The sequence below is a fragment of the Myotis davidii genome, unplaced genomic scaffold (genome assembly GCF_000327345.1).
Source record: "Myotis davidii unplaced genomic scaffold, ASM32734v1 scaffold648, whole genome shotgun sequence".
NCBI lineage: Eukaryota > Metazoa > Chordata > Mammalia > Chiroptera > Vespertilionidae > Myotis > Myotis davidii.
This window is the reverse complement of record NW_006299603.1, coordinates 50,204-71,259: the sequence shown is the minus strand read 5'-3', so window position 1 is coordinate 71,259 and position 21,056 is coordinate 50,204. Positions and strand designations below refer to the sequence as shown.

At 58.9% G+C, this 21,056-nt stretch overlaps 1 protein-coding gene across 1 annotated transcript in view; it reads right to left on the bottom strand.

Moving 5' to 3' along the window:
* OBSCN (obscurin, cytoskeletal calmodulin and titin-interacting RhoGEF) overlaps window positions 1–21,056 on the bottom strand; it is a gene marked incomplete at its 5' end in the record, with an annotated part of 76,159 nt that overhangs the window by 6,144 nt on the left and 48,959 nt on the right. The window contains 21 exon segments of the mRNA XM_015571524.1: window positions 301–378; window positions 511–556; window positions 647–799; window positions 1,287–1,313; window positions 1,461–1,633; window positions 1,991–2,068; window positions 2,588–2,648; window positions 3,333–3,533; window positions 4,031–4,112; window positions 4,278–4,446; window positions 4,570–4,682; window positions 5,179–5,303; window positions 5,635–5,749; window positions 6,284–6,367; window positions 6,414–6,599; window positions 8,202–9,256; window positions 12,605–12,647; window positions 15,519–15,630; window positions 16,337–16,466; window positions 16,791–16,893; window positions 17,252–17,419. Coding sequence (XP_015427010.1) covers window positions 301–378; window positions 511–556; window positions 647–799; window positions 1,287–1,313; window positions 1,461–1,633; window positions 1,991–2,068; window positions 2,588–2,648; window positions 3,333–3,533; window positions 4,031–4,112; window positions 4,278–4,446; window positions 4,570–4,682; window positions 5,179–5,303; window positions 5,635–5,749; window positions 6,284–6,367; window positions 6,414–6,599; window positions 8,202–9,256; window positions 12,605–12,647; window positions 15,519–15,630; window positions 16,337–16,466; window positions 16,791–16,893; window positions 17,252–17,419 — 3,302 coding nt within the window.

Sequence of the window (21,056 nt, the reverse complement as noted above, 5' to 3'; positions counted from 1 at the left end):
GAAAGAAAGAAAGAAAGAAAGAAAGAAAGAAAGAAAGAAAGAAAGAAAGAAAGAAAGAAAGAAGATTTTAGACCCAAGGGCATCACATTCCTGTGTTTTCTTTCCTGCTCTAACACTCAGTTTGATTCTCCACAATGAAGACAATTGAATGCCCCGTCCTGTCAGCTCAGGGAACACAGATTCTGAAAGAAGGATGCCCAGCCCCCACCTCCCTGTGCACAGCCAGCCCTGGGACCTCAGTTTCCCCACCTGCCTCCAGGCCCCTCCCTGCCCACCCCTCAGCCATCCCGCCTGGCTCACCTGCCAGCGGCTGCGGGCCAAGAGGAACTTGAGCTGCTTGGTGTTGATGAAGTGGGCCTCCTCCGCGGGCAGGGACTTCTGGGGGGCCCGGGTGAGAAAGCCACGTGTGTGAGGGGAGACCCTGGTGCACCCTAGAGCCAGATAGGCCCCACCCTCTGGGCCTCATTTTTCCTCCCTGTTCACCAGGCCTGCCAGATTCACCCTACTCACCTGGAGCCAGGGGTGGGCAAGGCACTGGGCTGCACTGGGCCGGCTTCTGTGGGGAGACCAAGCCAGGGGTCAGGCCAGGGGTCGGCTGGTCCCCTGAACAGGGGATGGGGGAGGAGAGGAGGGCATGCACACTCACTCCGGGACCCTCTGCAGGGCAGCCTTGATAAAGTCCTGAGCATCCGGGCTGAGGTGTGCAGCCACTGGGCTGCTCCAAGACACCCGCCCCTCCAGCACGTTCAAGAGGGTTGCTCGGTCACTCTCGCCCGCAAATGGGGACACGCAGGTCAAGCTGAAAGCACAGTGAGTGTCGGGCTCTCAGACATGACCCCGGACCTCTGGGTCCCCTGGGGTTGGTCGGAGGAGCCCTGACTGGGATGGCCTCTTAGTTCCCTCAGTGTCCCAGCAAGTGTCTCAGACTTGCCCAGGTGTGCAGGCTCAGGCTGGAGTGAGGATCTGGGCTCAGTCTACACCAGCAGCGTCCTCAGGGCAGTAACTGCGATGGAGGGCCTCTGGACAAACCAGCCAGACCCTTTGAGGAAACAGCTCAGCGCTGTGCCTCACGACCCCACTGGGAAGAGCTCCGCTGGGACAGGTATGGTGAAGAGCCCTGGGCAAAACCTCTTATCCAAGTTGGCCAACTGCTTGTTTCCAAACTAGCTGCCCCTTGGGTCCCAGGTCTCTGATCTGGGGAGGGCCAGCGGGGCCTGGGACCTCCCATGAGCCTGTGGGTGGGGTCTGGGATTTCTTCTGAGGAGATGGGGCACAGGTCTGCTCACCTGAGGTAGGAGATGACCCCCATAGCCCTGTGGGAACAAAACCACAGCTGTGAGTCACCCAGCCTGGCCCCCAGGTGAGGGGCATGAGGGGAACGGCAGCTGAGAGGACGGCAGGCAGAGAACAGGAGGATGGGCTGTCATGGTGGCTTTGTCCCTGGGGGCTCACCCACTCACCAGATGTCAGAGGCTTCGCTCACAGGGGTCTGCTCAATGATCTCCGGGGACACAAACTCAGGGGACCCGTACTTGCTATACTTTGGCTCTGCCAAGGTGATTTTTTGCGCAAAGCCAAAGTCGCAGATTTTAATGTCTTCCCGAGCAGGATGCACCATCAGGATGTTGGGGGGCTGTTGGACAGAGTCATGAGTGGGTAAGGCCTCAACCTACGGAGGTGACTCCTGGGGCTGCCAGGTCTGAGGCAGGCGGGTAACTAGGGCGTCTGTGAGGAGCTGTTCCATGAGACGAAGAGGCCAGTGGGGGCCGGAGCAGGTTCCAGTACCATTTGGGGGCAGCCTCTGCTCTATCAGAGCCACACCCCACCTGCAGGGGCTGCTGGTAAAGTAGTGAGCTTCCCATCCCCAAAGTGAGTAAATCCTGACAGGAAAACTGGAAGTGGTGGGCCTGTGCCTTTCCAGCCTGCAGGCCCCAGGCTCCCCTCTGCCCTTCCCAGGGCTCGGGAGATGCAGGGTGGTTGGGGCAAGTACCTTTATGTCCAGGTGGAGGATGCTGTGGCTGTGCAGGTAATGCAACCCCTCCGCCAGCTGCTGGATGTAGACCTTGACCTACAGTGGCAAAGGCCATTGCACAGGCAAGACAGTCAGCCTTGACCGCCCCTCCCCTCCGCTTTCCTCCCCGCCCTGTGCCAATCTACACCTCCACTCCCCGCAAGCCTGGGACAGTCCCAGAGGCAGTACAAACAAAGCCTCCCAGACCCCATGAGCCTGGGCACGGGGATTCCTCTGGGCCCTGAAGGTGGGGAGGGTTTGGATGTGTGAAGCTGCCTGAGCAAAACAGGAAGCTTGATGTTTCAGGAGAAGGCAAGGGTTGGCCCATTGGCCAGGTGCAGGCTGGGAGAGGAAGTAGTGAGCTCTGGCCAGGAGGTCTTTGATAGCTGACTGAGGAAATGTGACACTTTGTGAGGCCCTGGAGACCCCAAAAGGTCTCTGAGCTGGGGCACACTGTGCAAGAGGGGAGGCTGTGTCTGCTGGGGCAGGAGTCAGGGTGGGGGGCAGGGAAGTAGGAGGCCTGGTGGGTATACATGCAAGCCTATTGGCTGGGCAGACAGCTCAGGCTGCAGTCACCTCAGCTTCTGTCACCACACTCTTCTTGAACAGGCGGTCCAGTAGTTCCTCTGATGAGCACCTGGGGCTCAGGTCAAGGAAAGCTTTGGGGCCTGGAACCCACCCGGCTCCACACCCCATGGCAAGTCTTATCTTGGGGTGGAAGTGGGGGTCCATGCTGGGGAGGTGGGCCCTCCAGGTTGAGGAGAGAGCTGAGGCCAGGAGCCAGTAGCAGAGTTGGAGTGTAGACATCTTCTACTCTGCACAAAGCCCACACCCCCTGCAGGGACAGGGGTCACTGACTGGGGGAGGTGGGGGGGGAGTGAGCACGTGACACCCAGAGACTCTAGCAAGTGGTGGGGTGAGACCCAGAGGGGGCAGGGAAGGGGTGTGGCCCTCCCTCGAGCCTGAGTGGACAAAGTAGGAATCCCAGCACTTGGGGCTCAGGGCTGCCATTTAAGCAGCCTGACCTGCTGCGAGAGGCCACATGGAGCAGGGGAGGGGCCCTGCCCAGGCATGTCTTGGACCCTCTGGATATAACCCTGCTCAAATTCCCGACTCAAGGGGCAGTGAGCTATGAGGACAGGGCCATGTCTGGGCTGGTTAGCCACACAGCATCGTAACAGGAACGTGGGAGTTCCAGCTGGCGGCCCCCACTAGGAAAGCAGGACCGAGGACACCAGGATCGCAGGCCCGCAGCACCGGGGACCCCTGCTCTCCCGAGGCCTGCTCCCTCCTGGTGCTCTCGGGGCTGGGGGCTGGATACAGCTCCAGGACAAGGATGAGCGTTTTGCGCGTCTCAAACTGGTCCAGCAGCCTGGTCACCAGCGGGTGGCTCAGCTCTGCCAGCACATCTCGCTCCCGGTAAGCCTGGGTGCGTGTCCTGCTCCGCAGGGGGATGAACTTGGCAGCACAAGACATCTGGTTGCCCTTGTGCTGCACCCTCTTCACAAAGCCGAACACACCTCTAGGAAGAGGGAAGCCCACGCTGACTCCCAAGACGGCTCCAAGGAGGGAGGTGGGGTTCCTGGAGGGCAGGGGCTGGGGGAGCGGGTACTGGGGAGGCAAGGGCTCCCTAGAGGTAGGGTTCCCAGGGTACGGGCTTCCTGAGGATGGGAGGGCACTGGAGGGGGGAGGCGAGGATGGGATGGGGGGGGTCTTCCAGGAGATGGGAGCTCCCAAAGGGCGGGGTTGCAGTTGATAGGCGGGTAGATTCCTGAGAGGGGAGGATTCTGGGAGAGCAGGGCTGGGGGCTGGGTAGGGTTCCCAGGCATCCAGAGAGGACTGAGGGGTGGCCTCTGATAAGTGGGGTCCTCAGGAGGTAAGGATTTATGGGGGACCAGGACTCCAGAGGGCAGGGTTCCAGGGGTTGGGGCTGGGGATCCTGGGCTAGGGACTCCAGCAGGCCAGGTTTGGGGGACTGGGCAGGGATGGGGGCAGGGCTCCTGGGGCTGGGGGAGATACCTCCCAATCTCTTCCTTGACTTCGTAGAAAGAGTGCAGTTTTCTCCGATAGCTTTGCTTCTCCGAGCCCAGCTCGCTGGCCCCTATAGCCAGGGAGCAGTCAGTTGCCAGTGTGGACAGAGATCACCACCCCCTCTCACTGTTCCCCAACTCTGTAGTATCTGCGGGGCAGTTCCCTGTGCCCAAGCCTGCGGGAGCCCACAGGACCCCACGCCCGCAGGAAGCCTGGGAAGGGTTCCCTGATTCACCTTCATGCACCAGCAGCTCCGCCTTGCACAGCACCTGGCCGCCAGCGTTTTGGGCCAGGCAGGTGTAGACACCGGCATCGTGCTGGGCCACATCCCTCAGCACCAGGGAGTAGGTTGTCCCTTCCTGCTGCTGGCTGAGCCGTGCACTGTCCACCAGCTGGACGCTGTCCTGGAGGCACAGGTGGGGCGTGACCATCAGCCCACCCTGCCTTCCGTGAGTGACACGCCATGTCCAGTGGGGATTTCACACTCTCCCTCCAGATATAGGGCCCCAGCCCACATGCATCTCTACCTTATACCAGGTCACTGTGGGCTGCGGGTTGCCCTCGATGACGGCCTGGAATTCCGCTGTGCTGCCTCCCTGTGCCTGCACATCCTCGATGGTGACCTGCATGGACGGGGGTCCTGGGGGTACGGAGAAAACCGTGGGGAGAAGTCCGGGCTGCACAGCACAGCCGCCCACCGCAGCCCACACTGCAGTCTGCGAGCGGGGGCCTGCATCATTGAGACCCTGGTGGGCTGGCAGGGATCCAGGTGCCTCGGGCGCCCCAGGCATCTCAAGGCCCTGAGACCCTCAGGGTGACAGAGCCCCTCGGCCTCCCAGGTGAAGGCGGCCCCTCCTGATTCGGCGCAGGCTCCGGACAGTTAGGAGGTGCTTCTGAGCACCGTCTCCCCGCTTGAACCCGGCTCTTGGAGGCAGGCACACAGGGCATGCTAACTTAGGCTGCAGAGAGGACATCTAGGTCCCTGCTGCCCGTGCTCCCCTCCCAGGGATGCCCCTTGGAGGGGACTCAGGGGCTGGGGTCGCAGGGGCTGGCCGCAGCAAGCTGACACACATTGGATGGCTCCTCCGTGCAAGTGTCCCCCAGCCGACTGCCCGGTGGGCACACACGTAGCCTACTTGCTGCGGCACCCAGGTCGCTGGCCTTGTACACGTATGTCCGGTGCATGGTTTCTGTGAACACATGGCTGCAGACATCCCAGAGCTCAGTGGCCTCTGTCCCTGGCCAGGCCGCGCTCTCCATCCTGGGGTCATGCAGCGGGGTGAGTTGTCTGCCACCCATCCACTTCTGGGGTTGGGCACCGACCCTGGTGGTAAGATGGGCCCCTGCTCCACCCCCACCCGGGGCTGCGGCAGATTGCATGGGAAGGAATGCAGAGACCGGGGCCCAGCCCTACGTGTGGAGGGGCTCCCCGAACACCTCTCGCCCCAAGAGTAACCTCTCCTCCTTGCATTGCCCTTTGGCTGGGGTGGGGCTGATGAGGAATGCCCTGGGGTGCTGTGCGCCCACTCCTCCTGCCCTGCTCACAGACGTCCCCTCATAGAAAGCCCCACCCGGTGTGCCAGGGACATTACCTGATGGGCACCAGGCGTTCGTGAGCTGCCGCGGGAGCCCCCGAGTCCTGATCCTGGCTCCCAGGAGGGAGAGACTCAGGCACCTTCCTGGACACTGCTGGTGGGAGGCCAGGGCCTAGTGAGACGGAGCTTGGGATGCGCTGGGGGCTGTCCCCAATGACACGCCCCTGTCACCCTCCAGGGCGCAGAGGGTGGGAGCACAGGCAGAGCAGGGGCGCTAGGGTCCGTGTCCCTAAACCCGGGACTCTTTCCGCGCATGTGCACCTCCCCCAGGCACCCACCTGTCCTAGCGGGAGCCCGGGGCCACCAGCCCTAAGGCTGCCCACCTCCCCCACTGCCCATCCCACAAGGGGATGCGGCACTCGGTGGAGAGGGCCCCCTCGGCAGCATCCTTAGGGTTGCATCTGTCAGGGGCAGGTATCCTCCTCCTTCCTCTCCTCTTCCCCGCCCCCTCCTCTCCTTCCCTGAGCACAGGGTGCCCAGGCTACCTACCGGGGCTCTGACCCAGGTCTCTGACACCCAGGACAGATGTACTCAGGGTGGGAACCTCCCTGAACTACCTCTCCCTTGTCTAGTTTCATAGATGGGTGACAGCCTGAGTAAGGGGTGGGCCTCGCCCAGGGCCCCCGTGCAAGGATCCCAGTGATACCTGGGTCCCGAGGGTTCTTCCACTTCACTCCCATGGGGTGAGCACCCATGGCGACCAAGGCTTGGGTCAGCACAGAGGAGGGGTCTGGGAGGAGGTGGTACGTGGCAGTCAGCCTGCCACTGGGCCTCACCAGATTCCTCTGCAGCCTCAGTGCCTAGGAGCTGGCTGACCTCCTGGAGAGCACGGGGCTCCCTGGGGCCCAGGCCAGCGTGGTCCCCTGCAGAGGTTTCCGGAGCCTCCGGGCCCACCAGTGTCCTCTGGACAGATGTGCTCTGGTCCACTTGCTCCAGAGCAGTTGGGGGTGGGACAGCAGCACCTATGGGAAAAGTGGGTCAGCCGGTAGCCGTGAGACAGGGCCGAGGACCTGAGCAGGGGCTTCAGGAAGCCTGTCTCAGTCCTTAGAGATGCCCAGGTAAGACGAACAGGCTGCCTTTCCCACCCACCACTCCTCTCTCAAGAGGCGCTGGAGGTGGAAGCCCGAAAGAGAAAGGGGCCTGGGAGTGGGTAGAGGTGGTGCCCGGGGCACTGAGAGCAGAGCCCCACCACTCCTGCACTTGTGCCCAGATGCCTCCAGGAGAACGCCAACTCCTCAGGAGCAGCTGAGCATGGTCACCCTCCATGTGCCCCGTCTGCCCCAAGGTCTCAGCTCTTGCCATCCCTTCATCCTGTGCTGACCTCCCTCATGGCTCATTCCGGACCCCAGGCCCAGTGGACCCAGCCCCATAATATAGGGAAACCTGCAGCCAATTGAGGGGCCTGGGCACCCACAAGGGGTGGGCTCCCTTACTGCCCTACCATAGCAGACCCTGTCCCCCACCCAGGACGGGACTCCAACAGAGGGCCTGTCTGGCCCAGGTCACTGCCCCTTCATCTGGCCCTGCCCTGGCCTCCAACACAGCCCCCACCTCTTCCCACCAGACCCTCCCTGCCCTCAGCCTTGGGTGCAGCCCCTTCCTCCGCCTGGCTGCCAGCCCCAGGTGGCATCACTGTAGTCGGACAGGTGTACCCAGTCATGCCCACTGCTCCATTCCCAGCAGGTCCCCCTGCCTAGAGCCCTCCCCTGGCCCAGGACCCTCTCCAGCATTAGGGTACCCACCCTGTCCTTTCCCACTCCAAGGAGGACCCCCCCCAACACATCACACCCCCATTGTCTGTCCTGACAACAGCCTGGCTGCACAGGGGCAGGAAGGCCTGCCTGCTCGAGTGCTGGCAGGCTGGTCAGGCGAGTGCGCTGCCTCCACCCAGGGACCTCAGATGGCCAGGACCCACCCCAGGCTGCAGCAGAGGGGGCCTGGGCTGCCACTGGTTGGTCCCCAGAGCTAGGTCTAGAGGGCCCCTACTGCCCAAGTTCCAGAGCCACTGGAAGAAGCAAGAAGGAGCAGAGTACAGGGTGTGGGAGCCAGTTTATTATCATCATGGAGTCAACTAGCAGGGGCTGCTTCCCACCCAGACCCTGGCCCAAGCTGCAGGGGAGGCCTGGAAAGTCTGCAGAGGGCACCCAGTGTCCATGGGAAGATGTCCCCCCAAAAGTCCCCACTGAGATGGGGCAGCCTGGGCGTGGGCAGGGGTGTGCCACAGCAAAGAGAGATGGGAGCCCACAGCCCAGACCGAGTCTACCTGCTGTTCCCCCACAGCTCTCAGTAAATCTGGGTCACAGCTGTGCAGACAGTGTCCTCAGCTGAAGACCCCAGGAGTCATGTCCTGAGGTGCTGGCTTCAGGCCCCTCTCCTGAGCTCAAAACTCACAGCGGCTGTGAAGCAGGTAGGTACGGTGCCAGGCAGGGTCCTAGGCCCCAAGGCCATGCCCCTCTTTCTGCTGCTCTCATGCAGCCCTGTCAGCAGTAAACTGGCTCTGAGAGGGTCAATGTCTCACCCCCCAGCCGCCTGTGTCCTTGAGGGTGGAGGGTCGCAGCCTCAGCCCTGGGACGGACTGGGGTCCTCATCCCCGTCAGGCCGAATGTGCAGGGTGACTGTCTCACCCACTGTCCCAAAGCTGACCGTGTGGGTGGAAACCTCCGTTTTGAAGCTGCTCTGGCCACTGTCCGCAGAGCGATGGACTTGGGTGCAGAAGGATGTGGCACCCCTAGCCCGGGAGACACCAACGGGGCGGAAGACCTGGGGCCTCGACAGAGCTGTTCCCTGGGGCAAGCAGCTGAAGAAGCCAGGTGGGGCTCGGGGGCCTGGTGGGCCCCACACGTCGAGCAGGACGGGCTGTCCCACAGTGGGCTCGCTGATCTCTCTCTGGAGCACCGAGACCTCGCAGGGTGGGTCGTCGGAGACACTGGGCACGGGGCTGCTGCAGCCGAAGGTCTCCCCTTCCTGGGGCATGTAATCCTCCAGGTCAGCCAGCGTCAGCACACAGCCATCGCGTGTGAGGATCTTGGGGTCCCAGCCTCGAAGGTCCTCGGCGCCCAGGGGCTCCTCCATCAGGTGGACACCTCTCCCCTCCTCTTCGGTGGCCCCAGGAGGGGACAGCTCATGGGTCTCCAGCCCAGCGTCCACACAGAAGACTCTGCCCTGGGTCAGGGGCTCCTGGGTCAGCAGCTTGTTGTTGGAGTTGTTTGTGTTGGGGTCTCCTCTGGGGGTCCCACCAGGAAGCGTGAAGAGAAGCCCCGCTGAGCTGCCAGGCACCTCTCTAGCTGGAGATGCACCCCTTGGGCCTGTTTTCTTCACCTGGACTTCGATGGTCTCCTCGACCTCCACCCACTTGGGCCTGGGCCCAGTGCCCCTGGGCAGGGCTGGTGTATGGGCTCCGGGCTCTGTCACGTACAGTGTGGGTACAGGGGGCTTCCAGCCTGGCTCCTCCCCTGGCCTTCGAAGTTGGCCAGCCCCTGGTGAATGCAGCAACTCAGGGGCTGACAGGCCTGACCTGGGTGAACTGGCAGGGTGCCGGGAAGGCGAGCGGGAGGGAGACTTGCTGGGGGACTTGAGGCGGCCACGCGGGCTCTTCACCACGGTGGTGATGGTCTCCTCTCTGCAGGGAGAGGGCCGAGAGGAGATGGCACGGAGACCTGCAGCCTGGCTTGCCACCCATGCCACCAGCACATTCAGAGCCAGCAGGAGAGATCAGGTTAATGTACCAGCAAGCAAAGGGTGAAACTACATAAGCTCCTACACATGCACTTGAGCCCAATCTCTGGAACCCCCAGCCAGAGAGCCAAAGAAACAAACAGAGTCTCATCTGGTCAACCATGGGCTCTGGTGCGCAGACCTGAAATAGGAGTTGAGGCATCACTGCATCACACAGGTGCCTCCAAACCCCAGACCAAGTCCAGTGTGCAAGTCCTGTGGGTAGTATTCCCTGTTCATAGCTGTCTTATTTTGGATGCCAGTCCTCTCAGAGCTAATGGCCAGTGTGCCAGAACAGTGCCCCACAGTCCTCCTTGTCCATCCCACCAGCGTTTTGTGCTTTGTATCATGGGGTGGGGGCCCAGCAAGCTCTCAGAGGGCAGGTGCCTCAGTGATCTTGAGTTAGGGACAGACTGGGCAGTTGATGCCACAGGTGCAGGTGTGAGGAGGTTGTCACAGCCCTGACCTGCAGTCTGGGTCCCTGGCCTCTTGGTCTGGTGGTGTGAGGCTGGGCAAGGACACTTGGTCCGGGATGTGACTCTGCTGTCATAGGCTTTGTGACCTCAGACAAGCTCTTCCCCTTCCTGGGCCCCATCTTCCAAACAGGGAGTGGGGGGAGAAGCAGAACTCAGGGCCAGTTGCATGTGGGTGCACATGGGGTGCTGATTGGGGACTCTGCAGCAGCACTGGGGGATGGGTCTGGCCCCCTTTTACGGGAGTGGACAAGACTCAAAGAGGCTCAAAACTTTCTCAGGACCAAGAGTGAGAAGCCCACCAGTCAGCTAGGTCCTCCTCGGCCATCCAATGCCCTGACCTGGCTGGGTGCTGAGGGCGAAATGAGGAACAGGCAGGGAGAGCAATGGACTGAGTAACACACAGCTTTCCTGGGCCCTAGGACCTACATTTCCTCTTGGTTCAGGCAGAGGGATTGGTGTGCTGTCGCCAGCTGCCTGCCTGATAAGAGGTTGTCTCTCTTTCTCCAGCTTTGCTTTTGTCTAACTCGGGGCTCCATCCAGGAGCAGTTACCCTCAGGCATGGACCCAGAGATCTGTGGCCACACCTCAGGGTGCAGAGCAGTTAGAGGTCCTGCCCCCTCCAGCCCTCACCTGGAAAGGGGAAATGCTATCTCCACTTCACTGAGGAGAAACTGAGGTTTGGAGTCAGCACCTACTCAGGGCCAAAAACCTGCCTTCTTGCCCCACACTCAGGCCCAGAGGTCAGAGTCTGCCCAAACATCAGGGGAACCTGGGCCAGGTCCCATCTGCTGGCCTCATGCTGCCTAACTAGCTAAGAAAGGACAGTGGGTCAAGTGGAACTGGGAAACTGGATCACTCCTCTAAAAGGCACTCCCACCCTGGCTGGTGGTGCTCAGTGGTTGGAGCGTCAGCCCATGACCCAAAGGTCATAAGTTCAATTCCTGGTCAAGGGCATGTACCTGGGTTGCAGATTTCATCCCTGGCCCTGGTCAGGGCGCATGCAGGAGGCAACTGATTGCTGTGTCTCTCTCACATCAATGTTTCTCTCTCTCCACCCCCTCTCTCCCTCCTGTCCACTCTCTCTAAAAATCAAAGGAAAAATATCCTCAGGTGAGGATTAACGAAAATAAATAAATAAATAAATAAAATGCCACTCCCACTACTGGGCTCACTGCTGCTCCCATGAGGGCATGTGGGCATCCTGCTCTGAGGCCATTGGTACAGCATGTGGGCTTCCAGGTGGCAGTCTCTCCAAGCCAGTTGCTTCCATACTCCTGGCTCCCCGCTACCCTCACTGTGTGGTGTGCCCTGGTCGGGGGCATGCTGTGCCAGGCAGCTGCCTCCCTCCACTTCTCAAGCCGAACGGGTACACTCCTTGTGGGGTGAAAGTTGCTACCACCATGAGCCTGGAATGCAATGGACTTTAGGGTACCTGGAGTCACCTAGTCCAGTCTCCCATTGGTATGAGTCCTCTCTGACACCCCGACCCCGCACTCCCCCACCACATAGGGCAGCCTGGCCCATTTCTGCTCCTCATTATGTCATCCATAAAATGTGAAAATAACAATGCTCCTCTCATGGATGAAATGTAGAGCTGGTCTGTGTAACGCTGCAGAGTAGTTGCATACCTCCAGGGATGGGGTGCTCACTGCTGCCCCAGGCAGCCCCATCTATTGTGGGGTGTCGACCTGCTTTGTGGGAGGAGGAAGGAAGTCAGGAAGGTTAACCCAGGACCTTATCAAACATGTGAATATGGGATTCTCTAGCAACATGACTAACTGTAGGCCCTTTAAGAGGCCTGAGGCCCTTGGGGAACTAAGAGGTTGCCATCCTGGAGTTCTCAGTCACCTGGCCTTAGGAAATGATCACCTTTCTTGCCTCCTGGCTTTTGCGAGCTCTTCCACCACATCCACCTGCATACATCTCCTATTGGAAGTCCTTCCAGATTGTCCAGGTCAAAACCAATCCCTCCCTCATGGCTTTAACTAGCTCTGGACCTCGTGTTATTTAATTATCAACAACCATATGTCTTGTTTTTCCAGCTTTAAAGGCCTGGGAGAAGAAGGACAGTGGGTGTGGCACCGGGGAAATGGGTGCTTCGTTAGCTTTGAATCACAAGCCACCCTGAGAAACCCTCTTTTCTCTCCTGAACCTCAGTTTCCCCATCTTTCAAATGTGAGGGTTGGCCTTGGAGATGTCTAAGGGCTCCAGAGCGATGGTTATACTATTTTAATTGAAGTCAAACTAGTGAAAGTTAAACTTAAAATTCAGTTCTTCATTTGCATTAGACACATTTTAAATGCCCAATAGTCACATGCAGCTGTAGTAGACACTGTAAACTTGTAATATTTCCATCCTCATAGGAAATTCTGTTGGACAGCAACACCCTAGATCCCAGGGTGTTGAAGGGTAGAAATATGCCTGTAGCCCAGCAGGACACAGTTGTCAGCCCCAGGTCTACCCTAACAGGTGTGACTCTAGGTGAGACACTGTGGAGTGTGCAGAGTAAGTCTACCCTCCTGAGGCAGTGCAGCCATGGAGAGGGTTCTGGGGCCCTGGAAGAGAAAGCTCTGAGTGTTAAGGTAGCCAAGTCCCAGGGGAGTGAACTCCCTGGTGGTACCTGCAAGATGCTGGCAGTCTGTGTGGCAAGCAAAGACTGTGAGGGCAGGCAGTCAGGCAAGCAGGTGCCAGACCACACAGGCAAGGTCCGGGTGGGTTAGTGGGCATGCAGGTGGCACGGCAGTCAGAAGGAAGGTTAGAAACACGCCTGCACTTACATGATGACGGTTTTCTTGGGGACTTTAGTCTCCTGCTCAGTGACTACAAAGAAAACAGTCGGAATAGCGAGGGTTACAGATCAGTCAGCACGTAGGGCTGAGCTAGCTAAGTGGCATGGCAGTGTAGTAGCCCGCTCAGCTTAGCAGCACTGGGTCCAAGCCCTGCCGGGCCGTGTGCCCCAGGGACACTGTCTCATCTTAGAGCGCTAGTTCCCTCACTGAACTGCTGATCTGTCTGCCTTGAGTGGTATGGCAATGCATGCTCCATGAGGGCAGGACCTGTCCCTCTCGAGGGTCTTGCAGAAGCTTCAGATAGAGCAAGGCCCTTTCCTAGGCTGCCCACACAGAATCCCAGCTTCTCCTTCAGCCATGTGCCTAGGGAACCCTGGGAATTTGTCAGGCCAAAGTCCTGCTTCTCAGACATAGAAACTGAGGTCTAGAGAGAGGGAAGGAATAGCCTGTGGCTGCACAGTGAGCAAGCAGCCAAACTAGAACCAGGAGAGCTGATGCCCATTTTACAGGGAAAAAGAACCCCTAAAGACCAAAGGTGTCTCTAGGAGAGAATGGCTGGAGTCCTGGAGGAGGCGCATCTGAGCTCCACGGCTGGAGAACACAGAGGCCCATGGGAGCAGCCTGCAGATGCCTGGGCAACCCAGGTCTTCGCACAGGAGCGCCTAGCTTTCCTCCTCCCGGGAGCAGCAGGATAGGGCCTGTGACTCCTGTCTTGTGATGGGGGATCCAAGTCCCAGAGACAGAACAGGACTTGTCTGGGGCCAGGCAGCAGTTATGCTAATCATCTTAAGGCCTCTTTTTCTGCAGCTTCTGGGTGGGGTCAGGCTTGGCTCAGGGGTGTCCCACCCAGTCTTGCCCACCTGGACAGCAAGGATGCCACCGGCTACCAGCTCCCTCAAATCTCAGCGTCCCCTCTCACTGTCCTGTGTAAGTTGAAGGGGAGGCTCTGCTTTGCTGCAAAGCCACACGGAGTAAGGCTTTGCTTTAGGCAACCCAGAGCGTTTTAGACTTGTCTCTGATTAGGTGCATGTGAATTAAATGTACTAGCTGAGTCTCTGTGTGTGCACACGTGTGTACGTGTGTTCCTGTGTGGGTATGCACACAGGTGTATGTGTGTGCGTGCATGTGCGTGTTTGTGCAAGCTGCTTCCTCGAGAGAGGGCAGCCTGCTGGGAGAATGGGTTCAGACAAAATGCCATGGATTTGTCTAAGCTGGGCAGACCCTGTGCACAGAGCAATGGGAGAACCAGGCCTCTGCCTCTCGTCTTCCCTGACGCCATCCTGTGCTCTTGGGAGTGCTGGTCTGGCACCCCTAGATGGCTTTGTTCCTGACCTAACTGCAGCCTGATAGGCTCTGGGCCCTGGTGAGTACTGGCGACCGTGGGAGGGGTGCAGACGTGCGAAGCAGGACTTCCAGCCCAGTGCAGTTTCATAAGCGAGGGGGCGGCGCCCACTCCACAGGGCCAGCTGGCTGCGGGCCACCAGGTTATCGATAAAGCAGCAGGACAGGGTTAGGAAGCGGGAGGTGGCAGGCTCCAATTCCAGGGTCTGTGAGGACCGGCCATCTCCCTGAGTGAGGCACAGCACTTGTCCACACTGGAGGCCGGTCACGGAACATTGACAAGAAAAGATCCACCAGGACAGTGAAGAGAATGGCTCTGTAGGACGTGCTTATCCCCAGCTGAGAGGGAGCTCCGAGCCCCCTGCTCAGCACACCCCCTGGAGGTGCCACCAGCAGGAAGTGGAGGTGCCAGAGATAGCCCTGTCCTCCGGCAGAACTGGCCGGCAGTGCAGGCAGCCCTCTGGGGGACGAGGAACCAGAACCCTTGCCCACAAGGGAGGGATGGGTCTCCGTGAGGACCCTGGAGAGTCTCAAAGGCCCTGAGGCCAAGTTCTGAACTCTAGGTGGCCGACTCTGTGAGGATCCAGACAGACAGTGGCCCCCAGACGCTGGGTCCTGGGAGGGACTGGGTCTAGTGGCCAAGGATCACAGCAGCCAACTTTCAGAATTTGAGAGGACACACATTTCAACTTGTCCTACTATGGGAGTTTTAGCTCCACCAGGTGTTGGCCCAGCCTGTACTTGCATGTCTCCAGGGACAGGAGGCTCACCACCTTCCAGACAGCCCCTTCCAGGTGAGGCAGCTCAGACGGAGAAGCTCTCCCCTGGCAGCCTGCTCTGTGAGCCCCAGAAGGCTGCTCTCTCAGACTGAGCAGCCCAGGACAGATGTGAGCTGCCCTCCTCCCCGTCCTGGCCATCCTCAGCCAGGCCCAGCTGGGACACTGGGGTCACAGTGTGTGTGAGTGGAAGCATGCCCTGCCTTTCGCCTCCTGCCAGAAACACACCTTCCCAAATGAGGCCCATTCTCTAGTCTGGTCCACCTCTCCCCCTCCCAGACCCCAGGGGCGGCCCCAGGCCAGGGATACTCAACATGGACAGCCTGCCTAGTATGGAGGGACCAGAACCATGACACCTGTTCCATCTCCTGGAAGCCAAACTGGAGCCCAGCAGCCTACACTCTGCACTTGGCTAGCGCCCTCTCTTAGGTGGAGTTGTCCCACTTACCGTTCCTCCCATCTCGCCCACTTGCTGGCCGCTGCCTGACGGGCTGCCCAGGCCTGGGTCTGCCCTTTAGATATGTTATTCCCCAGGGATGGTGAGCAGGGCCTGGGCCCTGAGCCCTAGAGTTGTCAGTCCAGCCTTGCCCGGGTTCTGGGTTTATGGCCCATCATCCTCGTCCCACCCACCTTCTATTCCAGTCGGGCCTCTGCAGCCCCTCCATCCAATGCCTCTTCTCCAGGGAGCACACCCTGATTGGAAGGACTGATGTGTCACCCCACCCAGCCCCGCCCATGTGCGTAGCAAATCCAGCCAGGCTGAGACCTTCAGCGGCTGCACCTACCTTCCACCACAGCCACGTGCTCCCTGCGGCGGTGCGGTTCCCTGGCCTGCAGGGTAGGGCCCTGCAGGCACAGCTCCACGCCGTCTCGTACGGAGCCCAGCCGGTTCACCAGCTGCGGGACAGACACAGATGGCAAAGGCCACTTAGAGTCCAGGGAGCCTGACTCACCCTTTTGGGGATGAGTTGAACTTACAGGGCCCAAGCTGACTTGAGACCTGACACGGAGGGCAGACCCCTCCCGGCCCACCCCAGGCTGCCAGCAGCAGTATCATGGAAAAGGCTGGCCCCAGGCAGACACAGCCTGCACACACTGTCCCTGGACCATGAAGGGCAGGACAGACCCTGCCCAGAGCCCCGCTTATGGAGTCCTGTTAGCTCATCATAGATGGGGTGGCAGTTGCCTGTTTTCCCTTCTTTAATAATGGGTGGTGTGCGACAGTGGCCTGGTGTTCCCTCTCATCAGAAGGTGAGTGACAGTCGGTCTGGTGTCTCCTCTCTCACCACGGTGGTGGGAGACAGTTTCATGGCGTCTCCTGTCTCAGAATGGACTATGGTAAGTCTGTTGTACAATCTCTCACCATGAATGGTAGGTGACAGTAAGCCTGTGTCTCCTCCCTCATCATGGATGGTGGTGACAGTGGACTTGATATCTTCTGTCTCATCCATGGACGTACATGACAGTGGACTTGGTGTACTGTCATGGACCCTGCGGGACCTGAACCTGGTGTCCGCTCTACATTATGTGTTATCGATGATGATGACAAGGTTGAGGCCCCACGGCAAGCTCCCCACCACTTCCCTGCATCCTCCCTGCTCACCTCACACTCATAGTGGCCCAGGTCCTCCTTGCTGGCCTCCCGGATCTCCAGTACCAGCAGGCCACTGCGTGGCTCACTCAGGGTCCGGTACTTGCCACCAGGGGTCAGGAGGGCCCCGTCCTTGTACCACCTGAAACCAGGAGCCCCAGTAGTCAGTGGGGCCTCTCCAAAACCCCCAGTGCTCATGACCCGCCTCACCCACCCCACAGACCTGGTGTCCTGATAGCGCCCACCCTTTTGGATGCCATCTGCCCAACATCCGGCCTAGCAGTCCCTCCTTGCTGCAGCGAGGGCTGTGTCAGACAGGCCATGCCCTCAGGACACCCACTTCTCACCCAAATGGCTGAGCTTCTGTCTAGTTGACCCCAACACAGTGAACAAGCTGCCCACCCTCGATTGGCAGGCAGAAGTGGAGGCCCTGGGGCAGGCCCACCCCCTTGTCCACCTAACCCACCTGATCTGAGGGTGCGGGGCACCTTCGATGGTGCAGGTGACCTGGGTGTCCTCTCCTTCCACAAAAGGCACTGCCCGGACCTTGCTCACAAACCTTGGGGGGACTGTGGGGCCAGAGGGTGGGGAGGAGAAAAGGAGAGACACGGAGAGAGACAGAGACGGAGAGGAATGGAGAGAAACACAGAGACAGGTAAAGAGATACACAGAGAGATAGATTGAGAGACACAGAAAGAGGAAGGAAGTGGTAGAGACAGAGAGAAAAGATGGAGAGATAGAGACACAGAGAGAGGAACACAGAGACAAAATGAGAGAGAAGGCGTAATGTGCAGGACCCCGCCCGGACCAATGAGCCCCCAGACTTGGGTCAGACGTCCACAACCCCTGCCAGCTCCATCCGAATGCCTTGGGGACTGCTGTGGTGGGTGTGTCCGGGTGCCCATCCAGCCTCCTTCCCAGGCTCACCCTGCACCAGGATCTTGCCCAGGGTGCTGGCATTGCCGGCAGCACTGGCCGCAAAACACATGTACTGGCCGGAATCAGCGCTGGTCAGATTGTCCAGGATGAGGGTGCATGAGCCATCAGGGTCTTCAATGAGGATGTGGTGAGGGTCCACCTCCACTGGCTTCCCATCTGGAAAGGAGGGAGGCCGTCATAGAGAGGTGCACCGGGACAAGAGGCGGGGCTTGCCTGGGGTCATGGTCACAGGCAGTGACGGGTTAGGGAGCGGGCCTGAAGCACAAGGGCCAGGTGCAGCTCCCTGGATACGTCCCCAGGCCTTCGTGTGCACAGCGTGGCCTTTGGAGGGTAGGCTGGGGGCCCGAACCCCACAAAAGACATCCCATTCCAATAACCAGACCCTGAGCCACCTAGCCAGTGAGTCTGTGACCTCCAGGCACCTCCAAGGTGCAGACCTCCCCAACCCCAACAGACACGCTGTCTGAATATCCACCCAACCTAATGTCTCCAGCCATCATGTGATTCTTTCCTGGGTGAGGAATGGGGAGGTGTGCACCTTTCACTCCAAAGAACCCTTTCCTCCATAAATAAGTAAAATTCCATAAACAAACACTTTCCGATGTGCTAAACAAGGTGGTTTAAGTTACAACCATTCATAACCAGAATCTTGACCTTTAATTCACAGGAAACCTTAAAAAATGATTTTAACGCATGCAAAACAAAGCCTCCAGCCGCCACCCCATTTCTCTCCACCCCTGTACTATGTTCCAGGAAGTTGTTCCCTCTCCAGTGCTTCCTTCTCATCATCTCCCAGCGCGCATCCCCCCCGCCCCAACCCCCACTTCCATCTCCCACAGGACAGCTCTCAGCAAGGCTGCTGGTGACATCATCAATCCAGTGCCTCCTCAGTCCTTGCCTACTGTCAGAGAACAGCTCTCCAGGCCTTTCTGGCATCCCATGAGGCCCACTGCTGTGCAGACATGACACCAGCTCCGGCCCTTGTTCAGAGACACCTGGGTGTCCAGGGCACAGAAACAGAGCCTTCTCCCCTTCCCCCCACCCCGAGGCATTTCTCTCTCTGGGGAATGGATGGGCAGATGTGTCAGCAGCCCTACAAAAGCTCAGCACCTCCTAAATCTTGGGGTCTCTCTTGTGGTGCGACCCACTGTGCACAGCTAATATCTGGCCCTGGGCATGGGGATCGGGGCAACTGACCCAAAGCGTGGTGCTTTTTTTCTGTGACTGGGTTTTGTGTCTGTGTCTGGCTGGGAGGCAGGAAATCATCTCAGATCCTTCATGGCTTCTGATATTCAGTTTGGTGACAAGCAAGAGACACAGTCAGAGACACATCATTCCAGCAGAGAAAGAAGGTGGCCAGTAACAGGGCCTGAGGGAGGTCCATGGGGATTGGTGGTAGACATGCCAACCGACCTGTGTGGTCAGCTGGGCAGTCACAGACCTCTCCACCTGCTGCCTGTGAATGGAGAGGAGTTGGGCAGGTGGCTGCAGTCTGCGTGCTGAGAGGGAGGCTCAGAGACAGATTCCTGGTTGGTGCCTTGGTCAACACGCTCTCTCCTTGCGCTGTTGGTTCAGCCTCGGGTCACCCTGCTTACTATGTGCGGACAGAGCTGGCCCTGACGTAGCTAATCTGCCACCTTGACTCCCAGCCCCGCCCCTGGAAACTGTGCTCTGCTTCTGGAGTGATTTACACTGGACCTGTCTGTCTTTAACCAGCTCTGATGCCAGACCCCCTCGGCACCTGGCAGTCCCCCCCCCTTTAGATTAACACTTCTTTTCCACCCTCTCACTGGCTACAAAACAGTCTGGGAGGCAAAGCGTGGAGGTCTGACCATCTTGCATTTTTGTATGTAAGTCTCCTGTTAACCTCATTAATCGACCAGCTGGAATGGTCTGCCTTTGGTCTCTTGGCTCCTTCAGCATTAGAGAGCTTTGCATACACAGCCTTCTTCTGAAACATCAACAAATGCTACAGCCCGTGTGGGCCATCATCAACCCCGATGGGCAGAGGACAGGAACGAGTGAGATTTTTGGCTATGAGGACAGGCACCTGAACAGAAGAAGCCCCACAGGGAGCCACTGATGGCTGGCACACGGCTCGTGGCACCGGGGTGGCATCTAGAATGTGATGACAGCTGGAAGAGTGGCCTGCAGGGAGTGTGTTCTGACAGGTGGCCCTGCCGCCTCAGAAATCTCATTCAGCCATCACGGAAAGACTAGAGATGACCTGGTAAGTGGACAACCCATAATAAATAAAGGTCACTACCATACAAGTTAAACCCCAGTGAGTGGAAGGGCATGGAACCCTAGAGAGTGATGACACAGCTGTTAAGACAGGGGTCCCAGAGCTAAAATGGATACATCAGCAGAGACGGTCATGCTGCCCAGGTAAGGGTTTGGGCGAGCCCAAAGCACTGGATGTCACTGAAGTGTGGAAGTGTCTTGATCTCTGGCCCCTTCCTCTCCTCCACCCAACCACCACTGCTTTAAGAGAAAAATGATCAGGAGTGGGCATCAGCCTCTCTGGTCCTACATGCTCGTCCTACATGCTGGGGCCTTGGGCAGGGGGAGAATTCAGACCTTCAAAGGTCTTCCAGATACAGGCACTTGGATTCCATGGTGGAGTCTTCCCACGGTTTCTGGTTATCCGGGAAGATAGTGTCAGGGGACTGTGGCTGTGGCTCTACCTCTAGACCCTGATGTTTGCTGTGCTTGGGGAGGAGACACTCCTGGTGGAGATGCTTGCACATTGAGAGGGGGTCCTGGAGCATGGAACCGGCCGAGCCCAGCAATCAGTCCCTTCCCAGGTTGATGCTCTGAACCCCATGGAGAAAGGAGGTTCTGGGCCTCCTGTGTGATGTGAAGGTAGCTGGGTAACAGGAGAGGCTGCATCGCAAATCAACAGCCTTGTACAGCCAGTGGGAGTAGATTGTCACCAGCCCAATCCAGTCTCTACTCCTGTGGCTCCAGCTGGTGTAGGCAGGGTGGCTGCAACAGGTCTGCTCTGCATTCTCATGGCAAGGCCTCCAATACACATCTCCAGTGCTCTTTGCCCTGGCAGCTGCCCCTGGTGGGTCAGTGTTGACCCTCTGCCCCCAGCACTCAGCTTCCGCTGTATGAGGACATTTTGTCTGCCAGTGAGTCTGACTTCTGCCCGATGCTGCTCTTCTCGGCCAAGATTGTTATGTGCTCACTGACCCTGAGGAGTTGCAAGTGGCTTGGCTGTTTGTTTTGACACTTAAATATAGTGGCCTGGCGGAAGACACCGCCACCTTGGGCCATGAGCCACTGAGGCAAAGAACCCAGCACCAGGGTTCTGCGTGGAGCTGCCATGGGGCGCAGGGCGCTGACCCCCCTGCAGCCACACAGAGGACTGCTGAGAGATGCTCTAGTCCGGGTGGGGGCGCATCACACGAGCGGACCCCTATCCTGGCAGGTCAGTGCCTCAAGAGCTATCTGTGGTGTTTCCAATCATAATGGTGTTTTGGGTCAGCCAACTGCTGGCTCTGGCCACACACCCCATGGCTGCAGGCGCCGCTCGGACCACCTGCAGTTTGACCACCATGTCAACGTGAGCCGTCAGTCTAGCTCCCCTCACTTCTTGCACTCCTGGACACAGCTGTCCCCAGAGGGCCCACCCCCTCCAGGGTTTCACTGGGTAGCCGCCAGGGTGAAAGAGCCAGAGGCGCAGTGAAGAACCCAGGACTCCACCCTGACCGCAGAGTGAGGTACACCCTGTTCCCCTCGGATGTGGCAGGCCAGCGCATGCTCCTGAGGACAATCTGGCCAAAAG